Here is a 19,514-nt window from a genome sequence, read left to right as displayed (position 1 = left end):
TTAAGTGGAAGTCTGACTCACATTGACCATTTAGTCTTTTATAAAATCCCCTCTTTTTATACCCTGCACCATAGGATGGGTGTATACTAATTTCGTCATTCTGTTTGTAACACCTCGAAATATGCGTCTGAGACCCCATAAACTATTGGGTTGCCCAAAAAGTAATTGCGGATTTTTCATATAGTCGGCGTTGACAAATTTTTTCATAGCTTGTGACTCTGTAATTGCATTCTTTCTTCTGTCAGTTATCAGCTGTTACTTTTAGCTTGCTTTAGAAAAAATGTGTAAAAAAAGTATATTTGATTAAAGTTCATTCTAAGTTTTATTAAAAATGCATTTACTTTCTTTTAAAAAATCCGCAATTACTTTTTGGGCAACCCTATACATATATTCCTGATCGTCATGACATTTTATGTCGATCTAGCCATGTTCGTCCGTCTGTCCGTCCGTTCGACCGTCCGTCTGTCTATCGAAAGCACGCTAACTTTCAAAGGATCTGCTATAGCTGCTATATAAACAGATCTGGGATCTTGACTTCTTAAGCCTCTAGAGGGCGCATGTTGTGATATAACATGGACCGATTTGGTGCTTAAACAAAATCGCGCTCTAGCACGATGCTGATGTTACTTCAGGGTCCGCCTCCAAACTCCTTTTTGAGGCCAAATGTTTGGGGGATTATGGCAAATATTTGTGGATTATGGCAAATAGGGGCTCAAGTCTGTATCTGTTTCATGGCCAAGTGTTTCAGGGACGCGTCACCTCATAAACTCCCCCCTAAACCACGCACATATACCGACTAAAGCAATATGTAGCTCCGATGTGATTTTTGGGAGTGGAGTATGAATCTGATATCCACTTTCGGGGCAAAGAATTTGGCTACTCCAGTCCACCACCAAATCCAAGAGAATAAAGTAGATCTAACATCCAAACTTCAATGGGCGGACCCTCCCCTTACCCTTTTTTTCAAAAACGCCAGATCTCGGAGATGGGTGGGGTGATTTAGGCGAAATTTAGTTTATTTATAATAACTCAAAAACAGAAATTTTGTATCCTTATTTAGGGTGGGATATCTAGGGGGCCGCCGCATCTCCAAAGCCACCAGCAAAATCGAATATAAACCGATAATGACAACATGGGACTCAAAGGAAAGGTATTTGAGACCAGAGGACGAATCTGATATATGGGAATCCGCCTTAACCCCAAAAACACCCCCATACAGAACATGTTTACCGACCCTAACAATATAATGAAAGGTATTTGAGAGAAGATCACCAATATAATATCCACATTCGCGTTAAATATCTGAAAGGCCGTACCAGCACCCCCAAACAGGACTTATTTCCTGACGTGACCGTTAGAGAGTGAAATAAGACGCGGCGGAGCGGGCCCTGTCCAGCTAGTAAACAATAAAGAAAAGAGAAAAACCAGAAAGACCTCCAGCTTAAATTAAAAACAACAATATTGAATAAATAAGGTCGAGTTAAAAATAATCAACTTCCTTAAAGTCTTACATAATTTATGATTTTTTACAGAATTAGACTATGTACTTGCTATAATTCTTGAAATTATTATTCGCTACAAAACTGTTATACTCAGCAAAATTCATTTGGTTTGAATATTTTAAACATTTAAGAAACCTATTTTTCAGCTTAAAAATAAAAGATGATCAAAATATAACAATGTAGTAGTTATTTTTCTTTTAACCCTATTAATTGTTGGACTAAGTGTTATATTTCTAAAAGGAACTACAACATTTTTTATATCCATTCGGAGTCTTATGAAAAATGTTTTATTTATGTTACTAAGCTGTTATACTGTACTAAGGAAACTCAATGGCATCCGGTTGTACGCACCGGATTTACCCTATTGAGTTCTTCAGGGCTGTCTACTCAGTGTACAACACACTGCTACAAAAACAACAACAACTAAGTAAACTGTTATACTAAAAATTACTGTTGTATTCTCAAAAACTGATACAGGAAAGAAGGGTAAGACTCTTCTTTTCAGCTTCCGCAGAATTGGAGGTGTATATTTCATAACTCATAAAATGTTTCATCTTAACAAAACTGTTATACTCTTCACAAAATTTTTTTGTTTTAATAATGGTATTAATTTTCAAATACACTTCGAATGACCTATTTTTTTCGGGGAATTAAAAGTTAATCGAGTTATAACATTTCGGCAAAGAAAAGTTAATCTAATTCAACCAAAATAAATTTTAAATAAATTTAAACTGTTATACTAATGCAATTAAATTTTTAATCAAATCGAAATGGTGCCGTATGGAAAAACTAATTATTTGCGTAATCTAAAAAAATTGTTATATTTTATTTCTAAACTGTTACACTATAAAAAACTGTTATAAAAAAATTGTTATATTTTATTTCTAAAACTATTGCACTTTACAAACTGTTATACATTGATAACTGTTATATAGGAATTTGAATGACGTATTGTTGCCTAAAAAGTAATTGCGGATTTTTCATATAGTTCATATCAAATCATGAAAAAATTTTTCAACGGCTTGTGACTCTGTAATTGCATTCTTTCTTCTGTTTGTTATCTGTTGTTACTTTTAGCTTGCTTTAGAAAAAAAGTATATTTGATTAAAGTTCATTCTAAGTTTTATTAAAAATGCATTTACTTTCTTTTAAAAAATCCGCAATTACTTTTTGGGCAACCCAATATATGGCAAAAAGTTAACAGGATAAGAATGTACAACAGTTTGTGAACTGCAAAAATGTTCATAAACTGAAATATATAAAAAAAAACTGTTATACTAATAAGATCTACCGGGAATCTTGAGGGGACCATGGTTTTTCAATTTCCAACCTGTATACCCAGACTGCATTTCATTCTTAATAGTGAGTCTTGCGTAAAAATAATTCTCCTTCTACCCCAGGCTTACTTTTCTCTTTGCTGCTATCAACGACTGGTGTTACAATTGGAACGATAAGCTTTTTTTACCCCTCTTTTAGGATGAAGGGTATTCAAATTAGGAGCCAGAAAAGAAATGCAAAGTGCATCATCACTGAAGCAACACTAAATCCTAAATCTATTTTTGTCTTTCTATAAAAGTGACAAGACGCAAATGAATTATGGTCACATTGGATGGAATCAGAAGACAAGGAAACAGCTACAACAACAAAGGGAAGCACAAATTCCCAATGCCTATTTGTATACCCTAAAGAAGCGAGAGGTGACAATGATGCTCTCTTTCCTTGGGGTGCTGCCCTGTGATGAAAACAAAACTTAGCGCATAACTTAATTTTCTAAAGAATCTTCTTCTGTGGATAGAAGGTGATGCCGAGTGGGCACCCCTGAGGAAAAGGAAGCCACGGCTGATGTGGTGGCACATTATTAAAGTGCATGAACTTTTTGTTTTTTTATTGGTGACATAAAATTGAATAAGTGCAGCGGTGAATTCTGTTTAATATGCTTGGAATGATGAAAGCCAAACAAGCTTTTATTGCTGGGAATTTTGTTATGGTTTTGTTTTTGGGTTGGATGAAAAGCCATGCCACATTTTTTAAGCATTTTCTTATTTTCCAATGGAAAGTTTTAATTAATGTGTATAAAAATGTAAATGTTGAAAAAGAAAAGTTTGTTATATATTCTTTTTACCAGAGAAAATTTGTTCTTTTTTATGTATTTAGATTAAAAATTAAAAACCCATGTTACATATTATCAAATCATGGGAGTTGTAAATAAAATGTCTTTGAAAAGTCATGTTTAAGTATGATATTGCTTGGAAATGGTTACATTTTGTGTTAAGAGGGAACATAAAAACGTGAATCCCAAGTAGAAATTTAGGAGGCTATGACTTCCAAATCATAAAAGACGCTCCCTAGGCAAAATTGTAAATAAAATTATCAGTGAGGGTATTATAAATGATCTGAGTATTACTCTAATATTGTTAAACGAGCTGGGTTAACATATATCCAGGCATGGAAGGCCATATGTGGTTATCAAGCTTTCTTCAGTTTATCATGAAGGATAATAGACTACCACCGCACTTTGGTACGATACGGTTTTCATGCTTTTGGAATGAATATCACCTTCGTATGCCTGCATTAAACAGTTAAATATGGCATGCTGATATAAGCAGAGTACATCTCCTTTAACCAGGTATAAAAACTGTAGTTGACAGCTTATACATCACCGGTGATACATTATCAGGTACTGGCGATTTAAAGCAGTTGAAACTTTTTATCGCCCAAAGCATTTTTAACTCCGACACAATTTCCTGAAACAACCTGGCGAATGCATGTCAATGACAACCTCTTCCGGGGCTACGTTATCCCATGAAAATGCGTATCCAGATTTTCCTCACTAGATATGATTTTGGAATAAAAATCACCTTTGTATGACTGCATTCAAGAGTTATATATGACATGTTGATATGAGCAGAGTACATCTCCTCTAACCACACAAAAAAACTGTTGTTAACAACTTGTACATCACCGGTGATACATTATCAGGTACTGGCGATTTAAAGGACTCGAAACTTTTGAACGCCCAAAGCATTTTTAACTCCGACACAATTTTCTCAAACAACCTGGCGAATGCATTTCAATGTCAACCTCTTCCGGGGTTATCCCTTGAAGAGTTTCCCAGAAAATGTGTATCCTAGAGTAGTTCCAGTGTTTCCTCACAAGACATTGTCCTAACATTCTCTAACTTCTAAATGTATTCTACCGCAATAGGCTTGGAGGCTAGAATCTTTCTTAGCCTAGAGGCCTCAGAAGTATCCTTAAGGGAGCTGCAGAATTCAACCCGGATTTATTCAATGTTGTATTTTCTTTACTTAGACTTATATATATTTAAGTCCTAGGGTACCCTTGTGACATTCGGCCTATTGAAGAGTTTTGTGCAACCTTTCCTTGGAACGAACCAGTTCTAGGATCGACCATGGTGCTCGCAGTATGCCCCTTGGTTTGGCGAGTCAGTGAGTCATTCAGGGCGTTCGTGCTCCGATTGATCAGAAGTTCCTCCTCACAAGATTCATTCGATCTTGTCATGATGAGTTTCCTAACGCTTCCAGAAGCAGTTGAGCATTGAAGCCACTCTTCCTCAGGACACTGGACACTTGTCAGAACAAGAGGGCAAGGCATCGAAACGGGACCCGAGAAGCCCTGAATGGATGGGTTATCCGGTTGTTTTGGGTTCAAGGTGTGCGAAGGACGGAACTCGAAAGGTACTTTGACCGTTAGCGCACACCTTGAGCCCAAACAACCGGATGACCCATCCACATAGGCTTTTTAAAGCTGTAAAAATTTTAGCCCTATCTTTTCAAAATTTAGCGTGAGGTATTTAATTTGCCTTTCCAGTTTGTGAACAAATTTTCATCAAAATCGGTCCAGATTTCGATATACCTCCCATATCTTCAATCCGATATGGCCCTTTAAGGCTGTAGTAGACAAAATTTACACCCTTTCGTAAGAAAATCGTGCAAGTTTATATTCGATACTTCAATTGGTATGCTAAATTAAAATCTGACCAGATTTCAACATAGGTTTTCTTATACAAGTCCGAGTTTCAGCGAAATCGGACAATAAATCCGCTTTTTATGAGATCGAGACCCTTAATCAGAAGATCGGTCTATACGACTGCTGCAACTTAGAATTGTCTGATTTGGGCTATATTTTGGTCGGATGTCAGGAGGCTTAATAGAACTCACTATTCTTACTTTCAGCAATCTGAGCAGACTGACTAGTAGTATTGTAGCCGTTGAGTGAAGCGGACGTGTTTTTATTTCGCTCTTCAAAGAAAAAAACAGAATATATCCGTATCTCGGAATAGGTACTACCTATTACGAAACAATTTTAAAGCCTTTTGGAGTAGGCTAGAAATGGACTCCAAAGACTCAACATCTGTGGTGGTGGCGTCAGACCGTAGCGTGTTGTCCTCCCCTCCTATTGGTGTGTGTGCCTTGGCACTTGTAGTCTCGAGTAATGCTTCAAGCGCACAACTAGTCGTCAGACTAATTAATGAGGAAGAGACGGTTGAACCAGAGGGATGCACAGTTCGTCCCCAGCCTTTAAGTAAAGGTGGTATTTCTGACTCGGATTCAGACAGTGACTGTGTCAATGCAACAGTCATCGCAGCCGAATCGAGAGATGAGGGCATCGGGATGACAGCAGAAGTGAGCGATAGCTTTGCTAAGCACACAAACAGATCGAGAAAGCGATCCGGTACACGACAAAGGAGACAGAGGAACATGTACCGGCAGCGTAATCGGGTGAAAGTGCAGGATGCTGTAAGGGATAGAATTGACATTCCAAGCACTTCTACGGAAGCTGGAAAAAGAATCAGATCTCCCGAAGAGCATAGCACTGCTAAAATACTGAAAAAGAAAAAGAACTCCCCGTTTTCAAGTACTCTGGGTAAACCAAGCCAGCCATCCCGCAATAGAGAGTCCAGACAGTGTCCTGCGGAGGTACACAAAGTTGGAACAGAAACGCAGACCGAGTTAAGGAAGTTCGGCGACGAATGCGCATGCAACATTGTGGAACAACGAAACGGTCGGTAGGACGGCGAAAATCCTATGGGGGGGTCCAGATCCTGAAAAGACGAGGCTATTACTGAAAGGAAGCAAGGAGGAGGTCAGTATAGCTATTGATATCATAACGGGACACATAGGACTACGAGCTCACTTATGTGCAATCGGTGCGGCAAGTGATAGCATGGGGGGAAGGTAATAAGACTTTGGAGCATTTCCTTTGGCATTGCCCGGCTTTCGCGTTCAACAGATACCGGTACTTAGGTGGAGACACAACAATCAGACATGAACCAACTTAGGGGAGTGGTATTGAAAACAATTCAGGATTTTGTAAGTAGCACGGAATTCCTAAAATAAAATTTTCTTTTTTTTAAAGAAAGTAAATGCATTTTTAATAAAACTTAGAATGAACTTTAATCAAATATACTTTTTTTACACTTTTTTCTAAAGCAAGCTAAAAGTAACAGCTGATAACTGACAGAAGAAAGAATGCAATTACAGAGTCACAAGCTGTGAAAGAATTTGTCAACGCCGACTATATGAAAAATCCGCAATTACTTTTAGGGCAACCCAATATATATAGACCCTAAAACGGCAGATCGGTCTATATGACAGCTATATCCATATATGGTCCGATTTGGTCAGTTCAAGAACTTAACCTACGTGTAAAGAAAATACGGATCTGTATCAAAATTCCGTGCAATATTTCAATATTTACAGACAGACGGACGGACTGGCACACGGACATTTTTAAATCGTCTTAAAATTTTGCGACGAACAAGAATGACTATCATATGGTGGTGGTTATAAAAATCCTTTTTTTTTGGGACACTCTAGTGTACACCTACAACCCCATATTAGTAGTTTTATGGAAACTTCTTGGGATTTTAAACCTGACACAGGGTTATTTTCACAGTTGGTTTCTAATGAAGACATACAGAATTTGGCTGAACCTAATAAAGCGGGCCTTTAACACACCGCCAAAGATGGCAACCATTTATCACAAATTTAGATGTCCCCATAAAAGCCCATAAGGAAAGTTTCTTAAAAAAAAAACCTTAAGATTTTAAAAAAATTCATTTGTTTTGTAAATTCTGTGTTTATGACCACAACTAAATTTTAATAGCTTTTAAATGGTGGTTAAGTGCTTAAAATTTTTGTTGGTCTCAATAGGGCTTCCGTGGCGTGGACCCTTAATACGATTCTTTTAATTTCTCGTTAAAAGATTTTATTTCTTGAAATCACCATAGTTTATGTTTTTTTTTATATGCACAAACTTTCCCACCCTTCCCTTTTTCATATCAAAGGGAAATAGCAATCTCACTTTTCTTGCCTTCCTTTAGTGGTTGTCTGTCTTCTTTTAGACTTTTTGTCACGTTTGTGTTTTCTTCTTGGTTTTATTGCTGGCCAGCCAATGTAATTCCATGACAAATTATACTCAGTTCACTGCGGTGTCATTCAACTTTAGCACACAAATAAAATTATTGATCGATTGGCTATTTTGTTGTTTTCTCTCTCTCTGCCCCCTTTATATTCCAGGGAATAAGGGGATGATATGGGATTAAGAAAAAAAAAGCGAAAGGAATGTGAGTAAGGCAAATATAAACACAAATTAACAAGGAAGTTTTTAAGCACTCAGCCCAAAAGTATGCTTTAAAATATGAACAGGAAATTGAAAAATTTAAAATATGAATAGAAATACCCACCTTTTTCCTATAGTTATCCATTCATAAGCCTTTTTTAACTTTCTTTCTGGGATGACTGGACAGAATTGTGGCTGTTGTTTGGGTTATGAACACAATTTTATTTATTATATATTTTTTTTGGATTTTTAGGTAGACCAACGAAATTAATTCAAAACAAAAATATTTTAAATATCATCGAAGGAATTTCTTCTACGCACACACACACACTCGCACTCACTGGACGACGAACAGCGTAAAGTGTAAAGGAAAACACTTTCTTACACACACTCACATGCTGGCATGCTTTCCTTTATATCTATGTATGTACACAACTACATATGCATTTCTATTTTTTGGATAGTTACACTGTAAGGGATCTAGGAAAATTGAGGTTTTTCGATTTTTTTTTGTTTGTCAAGGTTCACATTTTTCCTTAGAATTTTTCATGGTGACTTTCCTTAAGGCCATAGCCGTTTTTTAGCAAATCCTTAAGGCCAAATGGCTTTTCACTTGTAGGCCATACATTTTGTGATTTTGTTATGAGGGAGATTTTAATTCTGCGATAAAGTAGAGAATAGTAATTTACGATTTTGCCTTTTTTTGTTGTTTCATTGACGTCTGTACTGGTTTTTCGCGTAAATGGTGTCAAGAAGAATTTCTATTCATTAGGTTGCTGTTAAACCAAAAATTCAAGCTGGCAAGGCTGTCAAAAATGTGTGGCCAAGGGACATGCGCCAAACAAGTCAAACAAGTTGAAAGAAGAAGAAAAAAAAATGAAATTGAAAAAAATAACACAAAACTAAAGAAAACAGTATCTCAAAAAAAAAAAAAACAAATCTATTAAAATAAAAACAAAAATCTTACTTTATTTAAATATTCTTCTTTCCTTTTATATTCTTTTCTTTTAAATTATGTTCCTTCTCTTCATTGAAATGTCAAAAACAGCTGTCAGCAGCTTCTTCTTCTTTTTAGCTTTCCCTCACTTTTTTCTTGGCTGTTCTAAATGAACACTTTCATATCATAGGGGAGAGCAGTTAGCTTGTGTGTGCTCTCTTGCATTTGTTCCCTCTCTCTCTCTCTCTTTCTTTTTCTGCTTTGGTTTTATTTTCCCTGCCTGTGTGTGTGTGTTGTTAGTGCTTTAGTATATACCCCCAGTACATTGTGTTGAATGTAATGTCAAACTTTATTTCCTTTCTGTCACCCCTCTTCCTTCAATCGGCCTATCAACGTAAATTGAACAAAATGTCTTAACATCCATAACACATCCTGTCAGCACGCTACAAATGGCAAGGTTCATTGTTGTGCGATATACGAACGAAGAAAAATTTATATACAATAAATATTTTTTTTTTTGTAATAAGGTCTTCATAACTTGGCTAGCGATGGGATTATTATATTCGGGTATATTTCGGGTATCATTTCCGACCCTATAAAGTATATATATTCTTGATCGTCGTAAAAATCTAGGACGATCCAGTCATGTCCGTCCGTCCGTCTGTCTGATGAAATAACGCAACAGTCTTTAAAAATTCAGATATTGAGCTGGAACTTTGCACAGATTCTTTTTTTGTCCATAAGCAAGTTAGGTTCGAAGATGGTCTATATCGGACTATATCTTGATATAGCCCCCACATAGATCGATCCGCCGATCTAAGGTCTTACGCCAATAAAAGCCACAATTATTATCCGATTTCGCTAAAATTTGGGACAGTGAGTTGTGTTAGGGCCTTCGATATCATTCTTCAAGTTGGCCCCGATCGGTCCAGATTTGGATATAGGTGCCATATAGACCGATCCGCCGATTTAAGGTCTTTGGCCCATAAAAGGCACATTTATTGTCCGATTTTGTCAAAATTTGCGACAGTGAGTTGTGTGAGGCCCTTCGACATCCTTCTTCAAATTGGCTCAGATCGGTCCAGATTTGGATATAGCTGCCATATAGACCGATCTCTTGATTTATGGGTTTGGACCCATAAAAGGCGCTTTTATTGTTCCATGTCGCCGAAATTTGGGACAGTAAGTTGTGTTAGGGAGTTCGGCATCCCTCTTCAATTTGGCCCACATCAGTTCAGATTTGGATTTACCCCCCACATAGACCGCTCCGCTGATTTAAGGTCTTAGACCCATAAAAGGCGCATTTATTGTCCGATTTCGCCGAAATCTGGGGCAGTGAGTTGTGTTAGGCCCCTCGACATCTTTTATGCAATTTGGCCACGATCGGTTTAGATTTGGATATAGCTACCATATAGACCGATTTCTCGAATTAAGATTTTGGGGCCATAAAGGGCGCATTTATTGTCCGATTTCTTCTAAATTTGGGGAAGTGAGTTGTCTTCGGCTATTCGACATCATTTTGCAACTTGACCCAGAACAGTTCAGATGTGTATATAGGCCATATAGACCGATCTCTTGATTTATGGTTTTGGACCCATAAAAGGCGCTTTTATTGTTCGATCTCTCCTAAATTTGGGGAAGTGAGTTGTCTTCGGCTCTTCCACATCATTCTGCAATTTGACCCAGAACAGTTCAGATGTGGATATAGCTGCGATATTGACCGATCTCTCGATTTATGGTTTTGGACCCATAAAAGGCGCTTTTATTGTTCGATGTAAACAGCGGCTACCTTGAAAATATCAACAAGTCTGAAGGTTGTGTCTTTCAGATTCAAAAAGGTGAGGCTTAAAGTGTTATGAAGCCGTGGAATTGGAGACTCAGGATACGCTGCAGCAGTTGTTGCTGAAAATTTGACTCAGAAACTTTTGTCTACATCGATAAAGTCTGGAGGATTCATGAAAACGGGAAAGTCTTACTACCTCGGACTCGATCAAAAGAGGAGGGGAAGTCTTCGACACGGCACCTAACAAGCCCTGTGTGAATGGGTCATTAAGTTGGATTAGGGTCAAGGCATGCGCTAAAGCCAAAGAAGGGTACTCAGAGGGTACTTCGACAGCAGTAACTGTGGAGACAACTACAGAGGAATCTTCTAGACAGCTAAAATACGGCTGCCGCTAAATCTAAGGTTGTTGTGTTTTACAGATTCAATAAAGTAAGACTAAATCTGTTCAGAAATGTAGGGATTGGGGACTTAGGAGACGCCTTTCAAGTTATTGCTCAAAACTTATTTGGGAACTTTGGTCCACATCGCAAAAGACTGGCGGATTGTTGGAAACGGAAATTCACCCTACGCCGATAAAAAAGGGAAGGGGAAGACTTTAAGATGAGGCTCAAAGTATGCTTTAGCGGAAAAGGTGGTATTCAGAGTGTACTTTGGCAATAGCAGCTGGTGAAGTATCGAAGGAGGGAGTTGTATTCTACTCGAAATCTAAGGGAGTTGTATCCTATGCATTCAAAGACCTGAGGCTAAAGGCATAGAGAGTATAAGCACTATGCGATTGGTCCATTTTGTTGGTTTCAACTTAAGATGTGTGCTATCGATAGGGGTTAACCAAGTTAAATTACGGCAATCTCTGACCTTCACTGCTAAATCGCCTGCTCTTTTATTCCCCCTTACTCCTCTATGGCCCGGCACCCAAATAATGCGAAACGTGCCATCCTTAGACAAAGCGTTTATTTCCTTCTTACACTCCAAGACTTTTCGTGACCTTACCGTCCTGGTTGTTATTGCCTCATGGTAATTTTTCTGTCCGCAAAGGTGTTCACCCTCGACGTCATTGCGTTAACACCAAGCCACCTCACGCATTCCGTCATCGCCCGGTTCTCCGCCTGCAGAGCTATATTATAATCAGGCAGTCGAAAAAAGATTTCAGTCCCTGAGTTCTCAATGTAGACCCCAGGCCCACTCTGTCCTCTAGTTTTGATACACCTGTGTAGCATGATGGTAATACCAGAGTTCCGTCAATCCAAGATTGTGCCGCTGACGGCAGTGACTCGCATTCGACCTCAAGTGTTGTCTCAGGCATCCAATGCGTAACCTCTTCCATTCCTTCCAAGTTCCAATCGTCGCTAAGATTATACATCCTATTTTTTGTACATTCTACCACCGCCTTAAGTCCCTGAACCTGTTGTATTATCCTTGCGTTGCACATTTTCTCCATCGCAGTTCACCAAATTCCTGAGGCGTAAGTAAATATTGATCTAAACTCATTAATGATGAGTCAGTAGACTATCCTCCGATTCAGCCCCCATTTCGAAACTACGGACGTGTACTTTCAGTTCAGTTTCCCGTCCAAGATCATTCCAAGATCAAGTATTTGAGCTTGTAAGATATCAAAATCGTTTTATTGAGGAAACGTGGTGTGTCAAATGGCCCAACTTCGTCTTCCTCGTGAATAGGCAGATTCCAGCCTTCTCTGGCCTAACATTGAGACCCCTGGGTGTAGCCCAGACGAATGTCATCTCCAACAATCTTTCGTCCCTCCTGCATGGCATGGTGAAAGTTTGTCCCTGTTCCTGAACGGAATGTTCACGAGCAAATTTCCATTTTTGTTCCTTAGCATATGGCTAATCCAGTCTTTAAGCACATGATCCACCTGGTACTGGTCTAAAGATTGGACCAGTATATAGGTCCGCACTTTGTTAAAAGCACCCTCGATGTCAATGCATTCCACCGATGTGTACGTCTTAGCATTGAAGGATTCTTTAATTTTAATGCACACCCTCGGAGAGTCTTCACCGTTCTAACCTTGACGAACACATGCTGTTGGTATTTGAGCAGTTCGCTGGATATCCTACTCTTTATCATGATATTCACAATACGTTTCATGGGTTTGAGTAGACTCGGATGAAAAACAACATGGCAGTAGCAACTGATGGTTTGCTTGCTAAACTATTCAAGATCAGACGCTACAAGTTGATCAGAAGAACGCATGCCATGAATGGAGGCGCCGCATACCCGCCCACAAACGAGACAAATGGTATGAGACAACTCTCTCGTATAAGATACTTTTGAGCCCACTGTGTGAGAGTTAAAAATCTTCGAGTTAATTGGGCCTTAGACAACATTTCTAAGAAAAAATTTCTAAGAAATTTTCTCTAAGGACGAAATTTCTAAGAAACATTCTCTAAAGACAAAATTTCTAAGAAATTTTCTCTAAAGACAAAATTTTTAAGAAATTTTCTCTAAAGACCAAATTTCTAAGAAATTTTCTCTAGAGACAAAATTTCTAAGAAATTTTCTCTAAAGACGAAATTTCTAAGAAATTTTCTTTATAGACAAAATTTCTAAAAAAATTTTCTCTAAAGACGAAATTTCTAAAAAAATTTCTATAAGGACAAAACTTTAAAAAAGACAAAATTTCTATGAAATTTTCTCCAAATACAGAATTTCTAAGAAATTTACAACTTACGCCTCAGTAGTTTGGTGGACTGCTATGGAGAAAAAGTGTAACATAAGGACCATACAACAGGTTCAGAGAACATGTTGTCTTGGTATAGGCGGAGCGATGAGAACCACGCCCACTAGGGCACTGGACCCATTGACATACAGATTAAATGTGAGGCAGCCACAGGGGCTATGGGACCTAAGGCGATGGGAAAGTGGATTGAGAATGGGAGCAGCTCATACCATCGCTGTATAATCGAAGCGACGATAGGAAACCTGGAAGGAAGAGAAGAGGTTTCCAATCGAATACCTGAGGTGAACCTTTAGGTCGAGTGCAAGGCACTGCTGCCAGCGGCACAGTCTTGGATTGACAGAACCCTAGCATTGCCATCTGGAAGATCATGTTACACGGATGGATCAAAGTTAGAGGACAGAGTGGGCCTGGGGGTCTACATTGAGAAACCTGACTATAATACGATCCTGCAGGCGGGGATCCAGGCGATCACAGAATGCGTGAGGTAGTGTGGTGCTAACGCAAGGACGTCAAGTGTGAACATCTTCGGGGACAATAAAATTGCCATAAGGTCAATAACAACCAGGACGGTGAGGTCACAAACAGTCTTGCAGTGTAGGAAGAAGATTAACGCCTTCTTCGAGGATGGCATAATCCGCATCGTTTTGATGCCGGGCCATAACGGAGTAAGGGAGAAAGAAAGGACAGATTGGCGGTGAAGGAAATGGGACTGCGGGACTGCTATCAAAAAACTTGGTTAACCTGAAACCTTTCAGGTCGACGCAGTCCAAGTTAAGGGCGTGGACGACGAATGCCTATGCAACTCTGTGGAACCGCGAAACGGTCGGTAGGACGGTATAGCTATTGGTATCATAACGGGACACATAGGACTACGAGTCCACTTATGTAAAATCGTTGCGGCATGTGATAGGCATGTGGGGAAGATGATGAGACGTTGGACCATTTCCTATGACAATGCCCGGCTTTCAAAGCTAACAGACACCGGTACTTAGGTGGGGACACAATACCAGACATGAACCAACTTAAGAGAGTGGTATGCAAAACAATTAAGGATGTTGTAAGTACCACGAATTTCCTAACTTAGATTTTCTTTTCCGAGGTTACTTTTTATACCCTCCACCATAGGATGGGGCTGTACTAATTTCGTCATTCTGTTTGTAACACTTCGAAATATGCATCTAAGACCCCACAAAGTATTGGGTTGCCCAAAAAGTAATTGCGGATTTTTTAAAAGAAAGTAAATGCATTTTTAATAAAACTTAGAATGAACTTTAATCAAATATACATTTTTTACACTTTTTTTCTAAAGCAAGCTAAAAGTAACAGCTGATAACTGACAGAAGAAAGAATGCAATTACAGAGTCACAAGCTATGAAAAAATTTGTCAACGCCGACTATATAAAAAATCCGCAATTACTTTTTGGGCAACCCAATATATTCTTGATCGTCATTACATTTTAAGTGGATCTAGCCATGTCCGTCCGTCTGTCAAAAGCACGCTAACATTCGAAGGAGTAAAGCTAAGCACTTGAAATTTTGCACAAATACTTGTTATTAGTATAGATCGGTCGGGATTGTAAATGGACCAAATCGGTCCATGTTTTCATGTAGCTGCCATACAAACCGATCTTGGGTCTTGACTTCTCTAGGGGGCGCAATTTTTTTCCGATTTGACTGACATTTTGTACATGGTGTTTTGGCATCACTTCCACCAACTATGCTAAGTATGGTTCATAAATCGGTTCATAACCTGATATAGCTGCCATATAAAACGATCTTGGGTCTTGACTTCCACAGCTTTTAAAGGGCGCAATTTTTATCCGATTTGGCTGAAATTTTGCATGGGGTGTTTTGGTATTAATTTCAATAACTGTGCTAAGTATGGTGCAAATTGGTTCATAACCTGGTATAGCTGCCATATAAACCGATCTGGGATCTTGACTTCTTGAGCCACTGGAGGGCGCAATTCTGGTCGGATTTGACTGAAATTTAGCACCTGGTGGTTTGGTATCACATCTAACAACTGTGCTGAGTGTGGCGCAAATCGGCACATAACCTGATATAGCTGCTATATAAACCGATCTGAGATCTTGACTTCTTGAGCCTCTAGTTTCGTAGCGCTCTACATGCCGATTACTGGCTTAGGTGTATGTTCATAGTGGCATGGGGCGGATTTATATCTGCACCCTCTTTTCAACCTAGCCTAACCTAACCTACTCTTTAAACAAAATTTCTAAGAAATTTTGTTTTTCACCACGATTCATGGGTAAGCATGGCCTCTTGCCGCCAACACTTGGGTTTAAAACCCTGCAAGAACATCAATTTATGTTGCGGCAATAGTGTTTGTTCACTTATTCAGTCGGCATTTGTGAGCAGTTCAACCTTCTAAACCTTCTCTTTACGAGGTGTTCTTTTAAAATAAGGCTATCAAAATAAATACCCTTCTAATTTAGTTAGACTTTGGTTCGGGCATACGCATTGAGTCTCTTTTACTTTGATTCTTATTAGAAATTTTATGATAACTTTATTTGAAATTCATTATAAAGTGACTCTAAGTGATATGCTGCCTACCATTGCCGCCCCTTTTTTTCGCCCAATGTGTTGGGATTTACAATAAAATGCTTGGTTTAACCGAAACTATTTAGTAAATTCTTTATGACACCTTTTATGACATGCGCGTTATAATAATGACAGGAAGCTTTGCAACTGTCAAACTGATTTACATACAAACAAACAAACAAACAAATAATCCAACAACTACCACAATCTTGGCAAATGGTGTGTGTGGATTGTGGATGGCGAATACAATGAAGCAGTCAGTTTGTGTGGATGTGGATGCTATCTTTTAAGTTTTCTTTTTTAATTTCACATAGAAAAGTTAAAACTTTCGTAGAATTATTCTATAAGATTTCATATATAAGCACATTACTAAATGCTTTTGTTATTAGGAACTTGGTAAATTCGTTGTGGTTCTGCTATTCAAAGGGGCTATTTGCTTTAATTCACTTAAACAGCACAAGAAATCACTTCACTACTTCCACTACTGTTAAGGGTATTTGACCTTATCTCTGTGTGATTTTAGGGTTTCTTTTTTATAATTTTTTTATAATTCTTCTAAGATATTTAGGTATATTTTTGTAAATTTTCTTCTTTATTTTTTTGTTTTTTTTGCTATTGAAATTATTTACAAAACTGAAACTTTTTGTTTAAAAACTTTTTTTTAGTTCTATAGAAAAACACGTCGCGTCTCTACTTCGTTCGTTGTCATTTGTGGGTATTTGTTTCTTGCATTTCCTTAAGTCCTGTAATTTCTGGATTGTCGCCTTTCTAGTTGCTGCTGCTGTTGTTGTTGTTGTTCTTAAGTTCTTTTTTCTATATCCTTTACTTCAGTTTTCTTTTTTGCTGTTCGTTCGTCAAGTCCTTGTTATCCCTAAATTGTATTGGGATTGAAGTTTACTTCCCTGTTTCCTTTTTGTTTGTTTGTAGTAAAACGAAAACCACCCCATTTCTTTCCTACTCTCCATTGCTTTTTTCATTTAGACTTTGTACTTTCAGGACAATTCATCTGTTGTTGTTTGTTTCCCCAAACAAAGAGGGTATGCAAAAAACACAAAACACATTTTTTCATGTTGCTATACCCTTTTTCTTGGGTATTTCTTGCATGATGAAGTGCTTTTGCTACTAATGAATGAAAAATACTCAAAATCACTACAATAACTAATACACATGCATTTCGAAATCTCTCTCTCATACTCTTTGAGAGTTGCTCTCTCTTCTTTTTAGGCACACAAAATATTCATACAAATGTGTAGTAACACAGCTGTATTATTGTTGAATCTTAGTGCCCAATGCTGCCAGATTTGGTGGGATTGAGTAGAAGAGTAGCATTGAGTGTGATAAATGTTTAGAGAGAGTAAGAGAAGCAGTTCTTTCACTCGAGAGTTATTATGCTTTTAATATTTGGGGTCTCTTTACCCAAAAGGGAAATTTTCTCATTTCTTTCATTGGGGTTACCAGTTGTGTTGATGTGCCATAGTCTCATTTTAATGAACCACTTGTGGCTACTTGTGCTGATAGTTTCTATAGGCAAAAACAGTGTTCTTGAAACCATACCAAAATATAGAGAGAAGAGGTCAAGGTATAGAAAAAGACAATATATAATTTCAAAGGCTATAAGATAATATTTAACTTATGTTGATATTTTCTTTGGAGAAAATTCCAAAGGAATGTACCTTTGAAAAAATTATTCATATAATTTTGTCGTACAAATTAAAGTTTTGTTTTTAGAGCAATTTTTGTCTTTAAAGAGAATTTCCTGGAGAAGGTTTGATAGAAATTTTGTGTTAAAAAAATGAGAAGGTTTGATAGAAATTTAGAGAAGGTTTGATAGAAATTTAGAGAAGGTTTGATAGAAATTTAGTGTTTTGAGAAAATTTTATAGAAATTTTCTCTAAAGACAAAATTTCCAGTAAAATTTCGTTGAAATTTTTCCCCAAATAGGTGTCGCAAGTCGTGCGGACTCGGATATAAAAGAAGGTTTTTTATCATTGAGTTTAAACAAGTCGGTCTCAGAGCTCTCCCAACTTAGTATCTAAAACAATTTAGTGTGCGTTTAGTTTGGTTGGAATGAATCTTATATATCCTCGGCTATGGATCGCTTTTCTCAAGTTCTTTGAAAGATTTTGACATTGAGTTATAGATCGATGTAGACAATACTTACCGTTGGAAATCACAACAAATCAATACGGGCAACTAATCGGATAATAATTGCTCCCTCTAGAGCTCAAGGAGTCTAATCGGAAGATCGTTTTGTACAGGAGCTATATCAATCCCAAACGATTAGCATGGAGAAACCAAAAGACGGACCGACAATCGCACGTACAGACAGACGGACAGAGGAAACGACAGCAGACAGGCAGTCAGACTGATAGATGGCCACACGAATAGACCAACGGATGGATAGATAGACGGACATATGGACAGACAGACGAATCATTCCGAGTTTCTTCGGCCTAAGCGAAATCTAGGCAAAATATTCAGTAATGGTATAGACCATAATAGACGGCAAATTCAGCATAACCTGCAAAGCAGCGTGCAGTGTAAACCTCAGACACCCAGTTATTCTTTGCATTCTTGGATCTTTTTGGACACTCTGATAGGAGTTACAATTCCTCTGTATTCTGTTGCCAGGACAATTTTGAATTGAGAACAGCCGGTTATTTCGACCTCAACCCATTTTTCGTGGCCCAACCCGAGAAAAATTCCATGTCATATTCTCTACAGACAAAAATACCATGGGAATTTTCTTGAAATTTTTTAAAAAATTTCCTTTGAAGACTCAATTTCCATAAAATTTTCTCTTAAGACAAAGTTTCGATTAATTTTTTTCAATAGACAAAATTTATATTAAATTTTCTCTACAGTCGACATTTCTATGAAATTTTCTCTACAGACAAAAATTCTACAAAATTTCTTTGAAGATACAATTTCTTTAAAATTTTCTGTAGAGCAAAAATTTCAATAAAATTTTCTCTAAGGACAAAATTTCTAAGTAATTTTCTCTACAGACAAAATTTCTAAGAAATTACGAAATTATCTGGTGGAAAGAATTTCCGTTGCGGTCGCACTGGAAATTCTATCAAGGTGATTTTAAAGAAGGCGAGACTGAAATGCATAGCGGAATGTAGGAAAAGCTTAGTAGATAGCAGTCTGGTGACATAACGCTGACTTAAAATCCTGGATAAATGACATTTCAGGATATAAAAAGGCAGGCGTATATGTTAAACAGGTTTCGCCGTGGAGAGAGATTCAAGAACCGGTTGCCAAACTCCCATTTTCGCCGGTCCATAACCTGATATAGCTGTCATATAAACCGATCTTGGGTTTTGACTTCTTGAGCCTCTAGAGTGGGCAATTCTTATCCGATTGGAATGAAATTTAGCACGACGTGTTTTGTTATGATATCCAACAACTGTGCCAAGTATGGTTGAAATCGGTTCATAACCTGATATA

The 19,514-nt window shown here is 37.9% G+C and overlaps 1 protein-coding gene across 8 annotated transcripts in view; it reads right to left on the bottom strand.

Annotated features, from left to right (window-relative positions):
* The window catches only part of LOC106091359 (uncharacterized protein CG43867), an 878,705-nt gene that overhangs the window by 162,637 nt on the left and 696,554 nt on the right, over nucleotides 1–19,514 (bottom strand). Inside the window, exon 1 of one of the 8 annotated variants that reach the window (XM_059367846.1) lies at nucleotides 8,209–8,292. The exons of the other annotated variants lie outside the window; for them this stretch is intronic. Within the exon in view, the coding sequence (XP_059223829.1) occupies nucleotides 8,209–8,229 (21 nt within the window). The 5' untranslated portion in view covers nucleotides 8,230–8,292. Of the gene's footprint in view, nucleotides 1–8,208; nucleotides 8,293–19,514 lie in introns of those variants that run through there. 8 annotated transcript variants of the gene reach the window in all.

The sequence above is a fragment of the Stomoxys calcitrans genome, chromosome 4, assembly GCF_963082655.1.
Source record: "Stomoxys calcitrans chromosome 4, idStoCalc2.1, whole genome shotgun sequence".
In the NCBI taxonomy this organism is placed as follows: Eukaryota; Metazoa; Arthropoda; class Insecta; order Diptera; family Muscidae; genus Stomoxys; species Stomoxys calcitrans.
Note: the sequence above shows the minus strand (reverse complement) of the source record. Positions and strands in the feature narration are given on the sequence as shown.